The sequence below is a fragment of the Microcebus murinus genome, chromosome 12 (genome assembly GCF_040939455.1).
Source record: "Microcebus murinus isolate Inina chromosome 12, M.murinus_Inina_mat1.0, whole genome shotgun sequence".
Lineage (NCBI taxonomy): Eukaryota > Metazoa > Chordata > Mammalia > Primates > Cheirogaleidae > Microcebus > Microcebus murinus.
In genome coordinates, this window is record NC_134115.1 from 29,102,432 (window position 1) to 29,119,054 (window position 16,623).

General features: G+C 42.1%; 1 protein-coding gene across 6 annotated transcripts in view; it reads right to left on the bottom strand.

Moving 5' to 3' along the window:
* Nucleotides 1-16,623, bottom strand: part of PIP5K1B (phosphatidylinositol-4-phosphate 5-kinase type 1 beta) — a 282,554-nt gene that overhangs the window by 13,603 nt on the left and 252,328 nt on the right. For 3 of the 6 annotated variants that reach the window (XM_012736942.3, XM_012736958.2, XM_076008648.1), the window contains one exon: nucleotides 7,444-7,906. In XM_012736942.3, the coding sequence (XP_012592396.1) occupies nucleotides 7,777-7,906 (130 nt within the window). In that variant the 3' untranslated portion in view covers nucleotides 7,444-7,776. Of the gene's footprint in view, nucleotides 1-1,670; nucleotides 1,789-7,440; nucleotides 7,907-16,623 lie in introns of those variants that run through there. The other 3 variants (XM_012736933.3, XM_012736976.3, XM_012736925.3) reach the window with 2 other exon arrangements.

Here is a 16,623-nt window from a genome sequence, read left to right on the forward strand (position 1 = left end):
AAAGCAGACCATGCAGGGCCTGAGGGCATGGGATTTTACTCTCAGAGAGCTGGGAAGACACTAGAGGGCTGCATGTTGAGAAGTGACATTTTAGGTGACTGATGTCCTGCAGAGCACGCTTGAGGAATACAGTGTTAGGTCGGGCAGGTGTGTGGGGGGAGGTAGGGAGTACAGAGAAGCATAAAAGTCAGCCTTCAGGAGCCTGGAGGGGGTGGAGACATGTTTCTGTGAGACACGTGGCACACGGCGCCGATTCCTGAGGTCGCACTTGTATGCCAAGAGTGACACCGAGTATTGGCTCTTAAGGTTTAGCAAAACTTAGAAAAAAATCAGATAATTCCAAATCAACACTTGCCCTGTGTCGTGTGATGTTTGGGCAGGTGTACTAGGACACAGAGTACATGTGCGAGATGTACTTGACATACAAAATACACTTTTATTGTCTGGGCATGATGGCTCATGCCGGTAATGCCAGCATTTTGGGAGGCTGAGGCAGGAGGATCACTTGAGCCCAGGAGTTGGAGGTTGCAGTGAGCTATGACTGTGTCACTGCACTCCAGCCTGGGTGATAGAGTGAGACTCTGTCTTTAAAAAAAACCCAACCAACCAACCAACTAACCAATCAACCAACCAACCAACCAACCAACCAACCAACCAACCAACCAACCAACCAACCAAATATATATAGCCCATCTTTCTGGGCATTACCTAACAATTTAATTAAGCCAATACAGACAACGTGATGGGCACTAAAGGGTGTTCACTCATTTAATCGCTCAGGATCCTCAAAGCAGTCTTGTGAGGCAGGCAGGGCAGGAATTGTCTCCCGCCTTTGGCAAATAAGGACATGAAGTCAGAGAGGTTCCTACTCAAATCACATAGCTGGTTGGTGGCAACCAAAGAGGGAGTCAGCCCAGATTCCCTGGTGTGGAGTTTGCGTTCTTCCCACGACCCAGTTCCGGGCCTCTTAGCCTACTATCAAGGGAGCAACACTAGGCCCAGCGTGGTGGCTCACGCCTGTAATCCTAGCACTCTGGGAGGCCGAGGTGGGCAGATTGCTCGAGGTCAGGAGTTTGAAACCAGCCTGAGCAAGACCCCGTCTCTACCAAAAATAGAAAGAAATTAATCGACCAACTAAAATATATATATACAAAAAATCAGCCAGGCATGGTGGCACATGCCTGCAGTCCCAGCTACTCGGGAGGCTGAGGCAGGAGGATTGCTTGAGTCCAGCAGTTTGAGGTTGCTGTGAGCTAGGCTGATGCCATGACACTCACTCTAGCCTGGGCAACAAAGTGAGACTCTGTCTCAAAAAAAAAAAGGGGAGCAACACTAAAATGCAGAAGTTTCAAACATAAGGGAGCACAGTTGAGTTACTTTGTTGGGAGTGACAACAGGGAGCCCTACTTTGCCTTGCCATTTGGATGTGTTCTGTTGTTATACATGACGATTTAGTGTCGACCTAGATAATTCTTTTGTGAAACGACCTCCACAAACTGAGGGAAAACACAGCTTGTGAAAAGACCCACCATTTGTACAAGGGACAGGGCGCCATTATTTCCTTTAAAGCCCAAGCAGGCCTGGTTTCACAGAACTTGTTCTCGCGCAAGCCTCGGCCCGGGTCCACCCACAGACCGGAAGGGGAGGGGGGAAATGCAGACGCTACTCACTAAATAGACATCCAGCACAGAGGCATTGTCGTCCTGCATCTCCAGAGCGTTTGGCTCGGCGGTCAAGTAGATGGTCCCCTCTTCCAAGGTGAAGGTCGAACTGGAAGGTAACCCTTTACTGGAAAGATAAAGGCGAACAATGAGCATGTGGCCTCCAGGACAAAATCTAAAGACACTTCCATAGTTGTGGCCGAAGAGGCTGAGGTGGGCAGCTTTTGGGGATGGAAAATTGTTTTTTTTTGAGAATTTGAAGGACAGGAAATATGGTCATACCTAGAGATATAGTCACCCGAGTTTGAAGAATTTGATTATACTAGTAGTGCATTTTTCTTTCTACTTCAGCATATGAGATACTTCTTCATGTTTTTTGTTTGTTTGTTGTTTGTTTGTTTTGATGCAGGGTCTCACTCTGTCACCCAGGCTGCAGTGCGGTGGTCCCATCATAGCTCACTGCAACCTCGAACTCTTGGGCTCAAGTGATCCTCCTGCCTCAGCCTCCTGAGTAGCTGGGACTACAGGTAGGCAGCACCATGCCTGGCTAATTTTTAAATTGTTTGTAGAGATGAGGTCTCATTATGTTGCTCAGTCTGGTCTTGAACCCTTGGCCTCAAGCAATCCTTCCACCTCAGCCTCCCAAAGTGCTGGGGTTATAGGCGTGAGCCACGGTGCCCAGCCTCATTGCATTTTTGAGAGGGGATGTGTGAGTACCACGCCTCGTGAGTGGTGGGATGCTGGGAATCTAGAGGCCCACGTTGGTTCTGTCCCAGTATTCGTTCTTTGCTAGTTTACAGAAGATAACCTTGTGCACCATTATATCCGCCTGACAATACAAAAAGGTTGGGTTCTGAGATTTTGAGCCCCGAGGTGGAGAGACCAGAAGTGCAGGCCCATCCGTGAGGCCTGGGGAACCATGTCCCAGGGCCAGTGCTGGTGTCGTATGGGGCATGGGTGAGGGGACCTTCATCTGCATTCATGTCTAGCCCAGAGGCTCACACTGCTGGCCCACAGACCCAGTCTGTTGTAAGAAGCGTGTTTTGAAGAAGAGATTTTTTTTTTTTTTAGTTTGAATTATTGCCAAATTAAGAAACAGGAAATTCCCACAAAAACCCAGTTTTTCTACAGTTTCTTTAGAGAAACCAACAAAGCTGCCAACTTTGAGCTTACATTTCTGAGTAGGAACGAGATTGCGGCTGCCTCCCCCAAGTTGGGCACGTCCTGTGCATGGCTGCGGGTCCCCACCATGCTTGTCTGTGTCACACTCAGCCTGTTCCCCTCACTTGCGCCGGCTCCGCGCGTCTGTCAGCCCAGCGTCTCCGCTTCCAAGACCAGGCCAGGGAGGAGCAGTGACCTGCCCATGGTTACCTAGTAGGTAGTTGAATAGAGCTAGGACCTGAACTCCGGTTTCCATTTAACTACCTTTTTTTTTTTTTTATAGTCATCTCTGCTGGAATTTTAGAAATTGGCCATCGCAGAAACCAAGGTAGCTCAGGAAAATGTGTGTAGGAGCTTGCAAAATAATCACATTATACTAGCAAAAACAAATATGGTGTTTGATGTCTGATGTGAACTGTGGAAATCTTTGTTCTTTTGGGAAGAATAACAGTGAAGAGAAAGTTTTGAGGAAAAGTAAGTAGGCAAAATAAGCTTTCAAAAGCAACATTGAAAAATGGATATCAAAATTTAACAGAAACGATAAAGCTATTTAAGCTTCTAAAGGTTTACTATTTAAATAAAATTATACATATGAAGGAATTTAGTAAAATATATAGCCCTGTATAGATAATCAGACATATATATAGTAAAGTATCATTAAATACACTCTGAATAATCTGACTTATTGTCTTGGCATTGAGCAAAAGCTACATAACCAATAAATTAATCTTTGTATTTGTTATCCTCATTATACAGTATCTAGCAAGTGAGATCAGAGTATAGAACTGGCAGGTTACTTCCCTAAAACTCTTAGACTAGATACTATCTACCGCCCCAAAAGGAATGAGAATACATTTTTAAGAAACAGATGCCTGAGCTGATAAAGCATCAACAGGCTGAGCATGAGATTTGGAATCAGATGAATTTGACTCTGAGTTCTGGCTCTTCTACTTAGTTACGTGTAATACTGGTTACGTTTTGTAACCCCTCTGTGTTCCAGTTTCCCATATGTAAAATGACAATAATCATATTGAACCAGTAGGGTTGGGGTGATCAGTGATAAGAAATGTACAATGCAAACATTTACCAAGCATTCATTTGCACATTGCATTCTAGGTCTAGGATGTAGCAGAGATCAAAACCAACAAAAGTCTGTGCCTCGTGGAACTTACTTAGTATTGAGAAAGACAGACAATGAGATAAATACTTCAAATATATATTATGTTGATCAAAAGTGCTAAGGAGAAAAAAAAAAGCACAGAAAGGAGATGGGAAGTGAGTGAGTGGCATGGGCCAACTCCAAACAGCAAACTGTCCTTGCTCTGCCCTCCCAGGATCTCAAGCATGAGTCACACCCTCCACAGCACACACAGCAAGCCATCCCCCCAAAGTGTCCCATAGAAGCCCATTTTTCTGGGCTGGGACAGCCATCTCTGATCACCAAAAGTTGTCTATAAAGATCACATTCCACCTGCCAACTCTTTTCCTGGCCACACCAACCTCCTTTAAAGGCTGGGGGTGGGCAGTTAGCTAAGGGCCACAGAACTGGTTTATGACCACTTACTTCCTTTGCAAGTGCTATAAGTCTCACACTTTTAATTTGGGCCTCAGCTGATACAGGCATTGAAAATATTTCACTTTACATGGTTACATTATTTTTAGCAAAGAGATTAGTAAAAGTTGTATACGTTATTGCAGATAAAGGTATATCTTTCCTAAATAAGAAATGTTTCATGTTAGGACATAAAGTATTATCTGGGCTTGAGAACCTATATACTGTATGCATGAATATGTATGTGTATGTTCATGGCTGCTTAAAAAATAATGAAATGTAATTATTAACAGAGTAAAGAGAGAAGGCAAGAATAAACCATCTCACCCAAATAAATGCATCCATAGTCTACAGCAAATTCTTCCTCTCTTGAAAATGTAGTAAAGGTAAGATATGGTCTAAAAGGATTTTCATTTAAATGTCTGTGCCACTGATCAATTTAATATTCATTTCTCTTTAGTTCTGGCATTGGGGAATAGTCTTGGTATTGCCCTGATTTTTTTTTTTTTTATTGTACTGTTGATTTTTTGGGCTCCAGCTTATTTAGAATCAATTTCTAATTTCTCTGGTTGAGGTTCTGTTTTAGGGTCACTTATAAGCGAGGGTCTCTCTCTTGGGAGGAACGTCCTCAGAATGCAGTGGTGGGGTTAGAGTGTACGCTGTTCCCTGGGCTTGCAGCTTGGGAGGATCCATTTCTAGAAGCAAATTTACGTGACTGGGTTTAAGAGTCTGGCTGCTTGCCTAGGTTCTACACCATCAGGTTTTGCCACAATTCCCTTGATTCAGACTGACCGAGGGCTAATTGTCCCTAATTTGCAACAAGCTACACAAGAAACTGTTATTCTACTCAGTGATGTATGTTCTTCCCTTGTAAAAAGCATGGGAACTGCCAATACTCTTCCTCTGCTCTGTGCTCCCATCTCTGCACAAGTCACAAACTTCTTGTAGGTAAGAGTGACACAGGTGTCCTGGCTCTGCCTCCGGGAGGGGACATTCATGAGGCTCTGATGCCACGCGGGCTTCTCTGTCGTTTACAAAAATGCTTCTTTCTGTTACCAGCAACATTAGTTTGGCTTCATTGGAGAGCATTAGCCTGGCCGGACTGCTGAAAACACTCATCGATAATTTTATAGCCTGGAACACTCTGATTTCTGCTTGTAGACCTAACGAGTGTTTTATAGCTAATTCTCATGAGACTGTTTGTTCAGGGAACATATGGTACTAGCCACAGTTTTTGTCTTTTAAAAGTCATCCTCTCACTGCCTCAATTTGTTTTAATCAAAGTAATAACATCATAATAAACCACATGACACAGATGACTTCTGATGGAAAAGCTACAACCTCCCGCCCCCGGTTCCCGCCTTCAGCTATCCCCTCAGACGATGCTTCTTCCACGATTTCTCTTTTTATCTCTTCTGGTGATTCCCTTCATAGCTTTTAATGAATCATGCGATAAAAGATATTTGCAACCAAAGGAAGTGTCTGTTAATTCGCTATGAAGGATATTTACCCCCTTCTACTCTGCCAACATTTGCCATTTCTACTTAATTTATTTTGTAACTGTGAATAACATGCTTAAATTTCATCAACCACATACCATATATCCTTTAACTTCCCACATTATTTCATTTTTGTTCCTGCTTTCCGCTCTTTGTATTAAACACACTTAAAAAAAAAAAAAACCATGCTTTTATCTCTACTTTGTCATGGCTGTTAAGATTTATATTCTACCTTGCAATTATAACAAAATTTTTCCGTTGTCCACAGATTGGCTCTGAAATTAGAAAATTGATACATAGGGTTTACATTATTATGACCATGAAAATATTATTTACTAAATGGCCAACGGTGAGTTGGGGTTATTTTTCCCTCTCTGGGTTCAAAGTCATGAATCCTGGGTCATGCAAAGACAAATGTTGCCAACATCAAGGTTAAATGGAGTCTTTTTAATTTTATTTCCCTACTTTTGCTTAAATTCATGCCACATTTTAGGTTGCTTCAGGTTAGGAGGTTTTTGCCCTTTAGAAACTGACCGATTGCCATGTGGGGGAAAAAGCCCCAGAGAACATCCAGGTGAGGGCGGAAGGCCAGGTACAAGCCCTGCTTCTCTGATTATTAGTTATTACTCTGGGCAAGTCATGAGCTCCTGCCTCGCCTGGAAATGGGAACGATACCTCCTGTGCAGCCCACCTCACGGGGCCATCGACAGGATCAAGTTGGGAACTGTGAGAGATAGAAAGGCCAACAGAGGGTAAAGCTCTCCTGCATAAATGAACAGGAGTGTCACCGTGACTCTGTTCCCAGGGGGCTTTGATGAGGTCTGTTTGCACAGACAGATTTATCGCAGACCTTGGAAAGAATTCCTTTTCTGCTATTTTAAGTTTAGCTACCGGAACATTAACTGATAACAAATGTAGACAGGAAAGCTCTACTTGCAGAGAAAACTCAATCAATGCAGCCTGCTCTCACTTAATGGCTGCAAAGAGGCGTTTAGTCCTAGAGCCTCGTTCTGCTTCAGGGCAAGCCCATTCCGGCGTTACTGATGCGCTTCTGAAGGCCTGGGCAAAGCAATACCTTGCGCCCTGCTAGAAGCAGCTCACCTTTGGTTGGGGTGGGTGGCGGGTGGAGGGTGCTACAGGGCGTGGAAACTCCCAGGCACTGGCACGAGAGTCCCTGTTTGCAGCCTGGATATAGTGTGAGCCTGCAGCCAGCTCACAGCCCCGCCATGACGGAGCACCCCCTTCATGCTGAGCTGCTTGGCTGAGTGTGTGGGCGAGTCTACAGGGCTCCCCAGCATGGACCCAGACGAACGGAAAGTCCTCGACCATGGTCACTGCGCCCACGCTACTCAGCCCCCGCCGCCAAACAGGAGGCTTTCAGAGAGATCTGCTTTTTTCTGCCTTTTCTCCTGTTCAGCCCTGAGCATGGCTGTTGCTCTTCCCCGCTCTCCCACTTTTGCTATTTTTAGACGAGGAGACTGCCTGTTTCTAAGGCGAGCAGAGCAGCAGGCTCTCCCTTTGGAATCGACTGATGGCTGCCTCCCCCCAGCCCTCGCCCCCCACCCTGCCAGTGAACGCCTGAGGTACGAAGCCTTCTGCAGCACAGCACAGAGAGCAACGCTTTGAACTCACAGGCAAAAAGAGAACCAAACCGTGTGTTTCCAGGTATATTAGTTCTGGGCATGGGAATCCATGGGGGCTCAGAGAGCTCCTGCCACTAGCAGCCGCAGAGACAAGCAGAAGGCTTTGAGGGGAGTGAATGAATGGGTGGTGGCTGGAAGGAGAAACCTTTTCAAAAGGAAACCCTCATCCAAATTCGGGGAGCTTTTCCATCATATATGTCTATGAGGTTTATTTTTCTTTCCAACACCACACCCCAACACACACACACATACACACAGGTTTAAAACAAGTAGTCATTGCTGGGCACACAGTAGCTCATGCCTGTAATCCCAGCACTTCTGGAGGCCAAGGCAAGAGGATCATTTGAGGCCAGGAGTTCAAGAACAGCACGGGCAACAGAGATCCGGTCTCTACAAAAGATAAAAAAATTAGCTGAATGTGGTAGTGTACGCCTGTAGTCCCAGCTACTAGGGAGGCTGAGGAAGGAGGACCACTTGAGCCCAGGAATTTGAGGTTTCAGACTGGGTGACAGAGCGAGATTCTGTCTCTTAAAAAAAAGAAAAGAAAAGAAAAGAAAAGAAAAAAGCTAGCAGTCATCGTTGACTGTGATGTTTGTGCTGTGATGATTGTATTACATTATTTAATTTAATCATTAACGATAACCTTGTTAGGCTGGGTCTCTTGCTATTATTTTATATACTTCAGCATTAAGACTAACTTGTCTAACCACAGGTGGCAAACTGGATTTGAACCCAGGCCTGACTCTGAAGCAATACCGGGTCCTACACAGATTGCCTCAAGCCTTCCAACCACTGTGGAGAATTAGTGCTTTCCTGTGTTTCTAAGATAACCCCGGTAACAACAGTTCAAATATTAAAGAGAAAAAAGAAAGATAACAGATCCATTCCTGAATCACAAATCTGTTACTATAGACAAGTTGATTTTACTCAACTTAATAAAAAAGCAGAAATAGATGTTAAAGAACAAAAGAACCTTTGACACCCCCATCTCATACCATACACAAAAGTTAATTTGAAATGGAACTCAAAATGTGAAAGTTAAACCTACAAGGCTTCCAGAAAAAAACAAAGAACATCTCCATGACCTTGGGGTCATGTCTAGGAAGGGGTGAAGGGAAGTTTCTTGTGGGATGAGAGAATGTCCTTTGTCTTGGTCTGGGTGGTAGGTTCTTATGGACACATTTGCCAAACTTTATGTAGCTATACACTTAAGATTTCTGCATTTTACAATGTATAAATTATACTTTAATAATGAACTGTCAGCATAATAAGCAGTATCTGCTTTTCTACCTATAAAACTCTCAGTCACTCATTCAAATGAATACTGTGTGCCAACTTCATTCCAGGTGCTATACTCAAAGCGAAAGATAAGTTAGTACATAGTTCAGATGTGGTCAGGTCATTAACTTGGGAAGCTTTCAAAAAGTTGGGGCAGCAACCTAAGTGTCCATTATTGGCTGAATAGTTAAACAAAATGTGGTCTGTCTGTACATATACACACACGTACACACACACATATACATACACATACACAATGTGTGTGTATGTGAATGGAATATTATTCAGCCTTAAAATAGAAGAAAATTCATTTGTAACAACATGGATGAACCTGGAGGACATTATGCTCAATGAAGTAAGTCAGATGCAGAAGGAAAAATACTACATGTGTTAATTTATGTGTAAAATCTAAGAGTCAAACTCACTCTTTCTCTCTCTCTCTCTCTCTCTCTCTCTCTCTCTCTCTCTCTCTCTCTCTCTCTCTCTTTCTTTCTTTCTTTCTTTCTTTCTTTCTTTCTTTCTTTCTTTCTTTCTTTCTTTCTTTCTTTCTTTCTTTCTTTCTTTCTTTCTTTCCAGGATTTTGCTTGTCGAGAGTCAAACTCTTAAAAGCAGACTAGAATGGTGGTTGCTAGGTGCTGGAGGGGAAGGGGCTGGAGGAGATGTGGGTCAAAGGACACAAAGGTTCAGTTATGCCAGATGCATAAGTTCTGGGGATATACAGCACAGTGAGTAGAGTTAAGAATAATGCACTGTATACTTGAAATTTCCTAAGAGAGTTGATCTTAAATGTTCTAGCCACACAAAAAAATATCGTGACTAAGTGAAGTGATGGATATTTTAATTCGCTTGATTGTAGTAATAATTTCACAATGTATACATATGTCAAAACATCACCTTACATATACAATTTTTATTTGTCAAGCGTAACAATAAAGCTGGACAAAACCCCCTAAAAACCCCCAAAAGGGAGACAGATAATAAATGTTAAAAGAAGCAAATTATTACATATATGATTATTATAAAATATGTAAATGCAAAAAAAATACCTCACCAAAACAACAACAATAAACCAAAATAGAAACCTTGATAACCTTGATAATCAAAGTCATTTCTTCTGGGCTTCACAATACTGAATGGCTTCTGCTTTCTTGGAAAATGCGTTTTACTGTTCATATTTTGCAAAGTCTAACATCAGAACTAGTTCCCTTCCTAGAGCTCACATGCATGGAGTTGAGAGATAATATATTTAAGCAGATCCCAGATGTGAGGCTTAGGGGGATTTAAACAGCTGCAGTATGTGCAGTTCACACAACATGCCCAGACAGACGACACGCACCGAAGACAGGGTTGATGGTGCCCGCCAGCTAGAGAAAAGCACCACAAAGCAATAGGAATTGGGACCTTTAAATCACAAGGGCCTTCATGACCCGGAGGATCAGTATGATATGCAGAAGGATAAACTAAAACAAGAGACAGGGTAGCTGAGATCTGGTACCCATTTGGCACCAAGTAGCTGTGGGCTGCATGTGGGTAAGACGTTTTATCTTCCTTTAGTCCACTGTCCCTCCTCTGTGAAAATCAGGCATCTGGATTTGATGAGGTCTTTCCAGCTTTCTAAAGTTTTGATTCTTGGCCTTAGCTGGTCGTCTCTCAACCACAGCTTGAGATCAGAGTGGCATATCAGAAATATTGTACGCTGAATTGGAAATGCCTTTTGCTGTGCAAGCTAACGGAACCAATAAGGATTTAAGATACAGTGAACGGGAACTAATTCCCAGTCCAAGCACCATTATCCCTCTAGACTGCACCTCAATGACATAATTCCATGCATGGTGGTTTGCAGCCAGATACTCTGCAATCTCTATATTTGCTGCTATCGGGATTGAAAACAAACACAAACGAGCCAGAAACACAAAGCTTTATTCAGAGGGACGATGTTATGGGTTGAATTGGTTCCTCCTAGAATCCTTACACTGAAGTCCTAACTTCGGGTATGACCTTATTTGGGAATAAGGTTGTTGCAGATATCATCAGTTAAGAAGAGATCTTACTGGAATAGGGTGGGCCCTGCTTTAATATGACTGGTGCTCTTATAAAAAGGGGAAATTTGGACAGAGAGAGAAACATGCACACAAGGAGAACTCCACATGAAGAAAAAGGTAGAGACCTGCAAGCTAAGGAATGCCAAAGATTGCCAGCACACCCCCAGAGCCCAGGAGAGAGGCATGGCACAGATCTCCCTCACAGCCCTCAGAAGGAACCAACCTTGCCGACACTTTGATATGGGATTTCTGGCCTCTGGAACTGTGAGGCAAATTTCTGTTGTTTAAGCCATGCAGTTTGCGGTACTTTACAACGGCAGCCTAGCAAACCAATACTGGTGGTATAGATGCTTGCAGGATGACTTGGCCTTGCAAACAGGCTGATTCACTAACTTCCCCTTTCTTTCCTTAGCCTGTAACACCACTTAGGGGGAAAGAATGTCTCACTAGCATGCATTCATAAATTTAAAAAAATGTTAAACTTCAGAAAATGTATATATATATATATATAAAATATATATAATGTGTATACATATACATATATATATACACAGACACACACACATTTTTTAGGACCCTGCAAAAAATTATAATTCCTATTCTTTGCTAAACATTATATTTTCTGTCTTTAAAAAGTGAGGCCCTTCTTCAGTAAAACCCAACAAACATCTGTTGAGCCTTTATTATTGGCCAGGCATCTTTAGATAGCGCTTGTGCCTTAGCTTTCAGACTTTACTCGGGTTCTCACCATATCAATGTGCTAAAAGTTGAAATGATCACCCTCAGCATCTAAATGGTGTCATTTAGTTGAAATCCAAATTACCACTAAGTCTGCAGAAGCTGCTGGAAAAAATAATAAGAAAACAGATTAGAAAAGTAGCTTTGCTTCCACAGATGTACACTGTAATTATAACTGTTCAGAGCTATTGGAAAATCATAAGCAGAATTGATTTTTAGTGTGCTTGCTAGCTTCAAAGAGGTACGGAATGACAGGGAGGTTTCTCATACGTGGCTAGGCCAACACCAAGCTAATTATGAGCTCTGACTTGAATACTCAGAAAATGTCACAGAAATTACTGGTCTCTGCTGTACAGATCAACACCCAGTCCCAAGTCATTAGGAACACAAGCAGTTCAGAGATAGATAAACTGGGTAGGGCCCCAGTGGGCAAGGAAAGGGAGGCACATGCCTGGGTACCTCTATGGCTGAGATGATCTGGGAGGTCTATGGTTTGGGGGCCTTAGAGGAGAACTGACACTTATTCTTGTTTCTGAGTCATGGTTCAGTTTTAATGGTCTCGGGTAGTGGCCCTTTTATATACCAAAACCCTTCCTGTAAGTTAAGGATCAAAGATAGTCATGCTAGAGTCAGAGATGGGTACAGTCCAATTGCTTAAATAGTGGTTCTCAAGCTTTAATGTGCATTAGTTTGACAACAGGCCCAGAGAGCTGCATTTTTAACAACTTGCTTCTGAAGCAGGCGGTTCTACAACCTAGAGTTTAAGAAACACTGGCGGAGAGGAATGGGCAGTGCAGAAGTGGCGTGGTGTGCTGCTGTGGATGACCAAGGACAGAATGATGCACATTCACAAGTCTGGCAAAGAATGAGGAGGAAGATGTTGGTCACAGGGCACTGCTGGCCGGGCGCGGTGGCGCACGCCTGTAATCCTAGCACTCTGGGAGGCCGAGGCGGGCGGATTGTTCGAGGTCAGGAGTTGGAGACCAGCCTGAGCAAGAGCGAGACCCTGTCTCTACTATAAATAGAAATAAATTAATTGGACAACTAATATACATAGAAAAAATTAGCCGGGCATGGTGGTGCATGCCTGTTGTTTCAGCTACTTGGGAGGCTGAGGCAGGAGGATTGCGTGAGTCCGAGTTTAGAGTGTCTGTAAGGCTGTCGTTCCAGCTCAGCAGGAGGGCTCTGAATATCACTGAGGTCAGACGTGGAACCATCTACCACATCACACTCAATAAATTCTATCTTCTGGAAAGCACACATCAGTAAACTAATAAACTATTAGTTGCTTTGTTAAAAACCATAAACACGCTGCCCATTATTTTACATTGTTCATATACCTTACTAATTGTTATGTGTTAATGTGCTGAGCAATCTGTAAATATAAACAGTAATGTTTAAAAGCTGTCATTGAAATTATACCCTTTTCCTGTGTATTCTTACCTACTCCCGCAAAGTCTAAATTATCCATTCTCAGAGTCTGATTTAAGCTCTAGCTATTCTGGAGAATGTTTATATTCATATGTGGGTCTAAATCCTATGTGCATGAAATTTCTTAATGGCTATTTATAAAAATACTCTCAAAACATTTACCATTTAGGTTCCTCTACAGCATTTCCTTAGCTGAAGTTGCTATATTACGTCTGAGCTGATTTAGGAGTAGGCCCTGCAAAGCTTTGGTTCTCACCTCATGCTTTCTAATCAGTGTTACTTAGCTGGGACCTGGGCAGTTATTCCATCTCTCTGAATTTTTCTTCATCCATAGAATGGTGATACAAATCACCTTCCATATTTACCACAGGGTTGATGGAAATGATTACATGTGCAAGCATCTACCATGCTCCTTGTCCTTGGAAAGTATCCGGCAAATGTCCTCTATTCATGCTGGGAGGTACCTAAATTTACCCTCCTTACTGTCTCCTTGTCTCTGAAAATATGAGTATTTGTGAGGATTCAATCAGGTTGACTCTTATAAAGGCTGCCACTTTTGTTCAGTATATTTTAGCTGTTATTAGTATTATCATTGAGAATAGTTATATAAAGAAACAGATATTTTATAGACTTGAGTGGCTCAAAAGGAATGGCATACTGGCAAACATTTAACAACCAGCATTTTAGTGGGAAAAAAACCCTCGTACATATATATGTGTATGTAAAGGTTTTTAAAAATAAATTTTACTAACAAAGAATGTGTAACACTCAATTTACAAATAATAAAATGAACAATAATTTTAAATTCCATATAACCAATTGATTATCATAGAATGTGTTTGTTAAGTTTTTACAGAATTTTTGCATCTTTAGCCAATTTATGATTGCAATTGGTGAATGGTGTAGTTCCAATATGATGTTGGTTGATAGTTTCCTTTACATTAATAGAACAAAAATAAATAAAGGCATTTGTCAAAACTTCACTCATTTGTCAATGGTATGAGGGACTTCTTTGTCAAAGGGGCAAATCATTTTCGAACACTGGAAGATTCTTTCCGCAAAGATATGTATGTTCTATAGACAATGTGATGGCTATAGGTACAATGTACTTTTTTTGAGACAGAGTCTTACTCTGTTGCCTGGGCTAGAGTGCCATGGCATCAGCCTAGCTCACAGCAACCTCAAACTCCTGGGCTCAAGCCATCCTTCTGCCTCAGCCTCCTGACTAGCTGGGACTACAGGCATGTGCCACCATGGCTGGCAAATTTTTTCTATATATATGTATTTTTTAGTTGGCCAATTAATTTCTTTCTATTTATAGTAGAGACGGGGTAGAAAGCTCTTGCTTAGGCTGGTTTCGAACTCCCAACCTTGAGCTATCCGCCTGCCTCGGCCTCCCAGAGTGCTAAGATTACAGGTGTTAGCCACTGTGCCTGGCCAGTACAATGCACATTTTTTTTTTTTTTTGTGACAGAGTCCCGCTTTGTTGCCCAGGCTAGAGTGAGTGCCGTGGCGCCAGCCTAGCTCACAGCAACCTCAAACTCCTGGGCTCAAGCAATCCTGCTGCCTCAGCCTCCTGAGTAGCTGGGACACCATGCCTGGCTAATTTTTTCTATATATATTAGTTGGCCAATTAATTTCTTTCTATTTTTAGTAGAGACGGGGTCTCGCTCTTGCTCAGGCTGGTTTCGAACTCCTGACCTCGAGCAATCCGCCCACCTCGGCCTCCCAGAGTGCTAGGATTACAGGTGTGAGCCACCGCGCCTGGCCTACAATGCACTTTTAAGTTTAAAAAATAATCAACAAAACAATAAATCTAGCCCTGACTTATATAGTACTTGTCAATTGCTATGGAATAAATACTTCTACTTTAATCTATCCAGGTGATATCACTGAATGCTGGGAAGAACTGCCTAGTAGCTCACCATTTTATAGTATTTCCACTATGCAGATAAATATATACAAATAATCTGAACAGCATAGATAATAGCAGGTATGTCGCACAGTAATTAGGAAGAGATCAACTTTGAGTGTTACTTTTTAAGAAATATAATTCATTTAATTGCAAGTTTATGTAATTTGATTGTTAATAACGGCTGTGCTCAGCAACTGGCTTGGAAAATTTGATGGTTGACTCAAACAAGCCAGAAGGAGCTGGCTCCGGCAGACCACTGCGTGAAGGTGAGAGGTAAACATTAGGAGTCAATTTTATCGTAATCTATTGAAGTTGCTGCTTCCATTAGAATCGTTATGGCTGCTGGCAAATGTTGCAGCAGTGGCTATTGGTCAGGGAACCAACCACAGGTCCTCGTGGGACTCCAGAATGATCGAAAGGGTCACTCAGATCCACGCTTTCGTATGTAATTTCTTAAATCAATAGACGTTAAAAACACAATTAAATGAACATCTTGATTTTTAAAAGTCACAGCCCACTTTTCTCAGTTTTAAAAAATTGAAAACTGAAAAAGGGTACACAGCTCCATGTGTGGAATACAATATATTAATACGTTGAGGGACTAAAGTTCACAACATTTGGATTCAAAAAAGGTTCTTCTATCTTGGTATTAATGATCCACTTTGTCTTACCAACACTTTTCTTCACATTGTGGGCAAGATTATCTCAGATGATTCCACTCTACACAATATTGCTTCTGTAGAGGACAATTTCCTACTAATTGCCAGGAACAAGCAAACCCCTGCGGTAATCATCAAAGCTTAGGCCAGTCCTGCTACAAGTACATAATGAATAAGCATCTAAAAGACTTGGCATAGTGCCTGGCCTTGACAACGTGTAATTAACCCTAGCTATAATTCTACATGGAACAGTGTTTCAGTGAAAAACAATTTAAGGAAAAACAAATGTTCATTTAAGCAATTTTAGACTTCATCAGTCACTGATTTTGGAATGTTGCCATAATCCCTTATAATATATAAGAAACAGATCAATGGAAAGGTCACTGGATTCAGAGTTGAAGGACTTGATTCTGCTACTACCTATCTGCGTGTTGTTAAATAAGTAATGACCCCTCTGTGCACCTCAGCTTCCTAATTCTTAAAGTAAGGGTGTTGGGCTCAATAATTGTTGGTGTTTTTTTAAATGAGAAAATCAACCTCCACAATCAAAAGAATTTCATGTCCTGTAAGTTGGAAGAGTAACAAATATGTCCTCAATGTTCCTTCCTTGAACTACAATTAAGACCCTTTTACGGATTTCAATGTCACACTCCCCTTTGTTCTTCTGAACAAACATTGATTCCTCTTGTTTCCAAGTGTATATGTGACCTTCTTTCAAATGTTTCTTATCAGTGCTCCCTATTGAAGTTTGTTTACTTATGAGAACAAGGCTCTCTTTTCCAGTAGATCATAAAGCAATTCCCGGAAGGGACTGGCCTGGGAGGTGTAGGATATGCTCAGGTACAAAAGATGTCTTATTCTGTTGACCTGTTAAGAAAACAGGGTGTGGTGGTCCCAGCCCCTCGGCTGGGGCTGGGGAGCCCTATTCTACCATCTAGCAATTTCTTATAAATGGCAAAGTCTTGTTTTAAAATTCTGAGTCTATGGTCTTTTTTTTCCCCCCAGCACTGTTCAATAAAATATTTTACAATTCTGAGCATACTG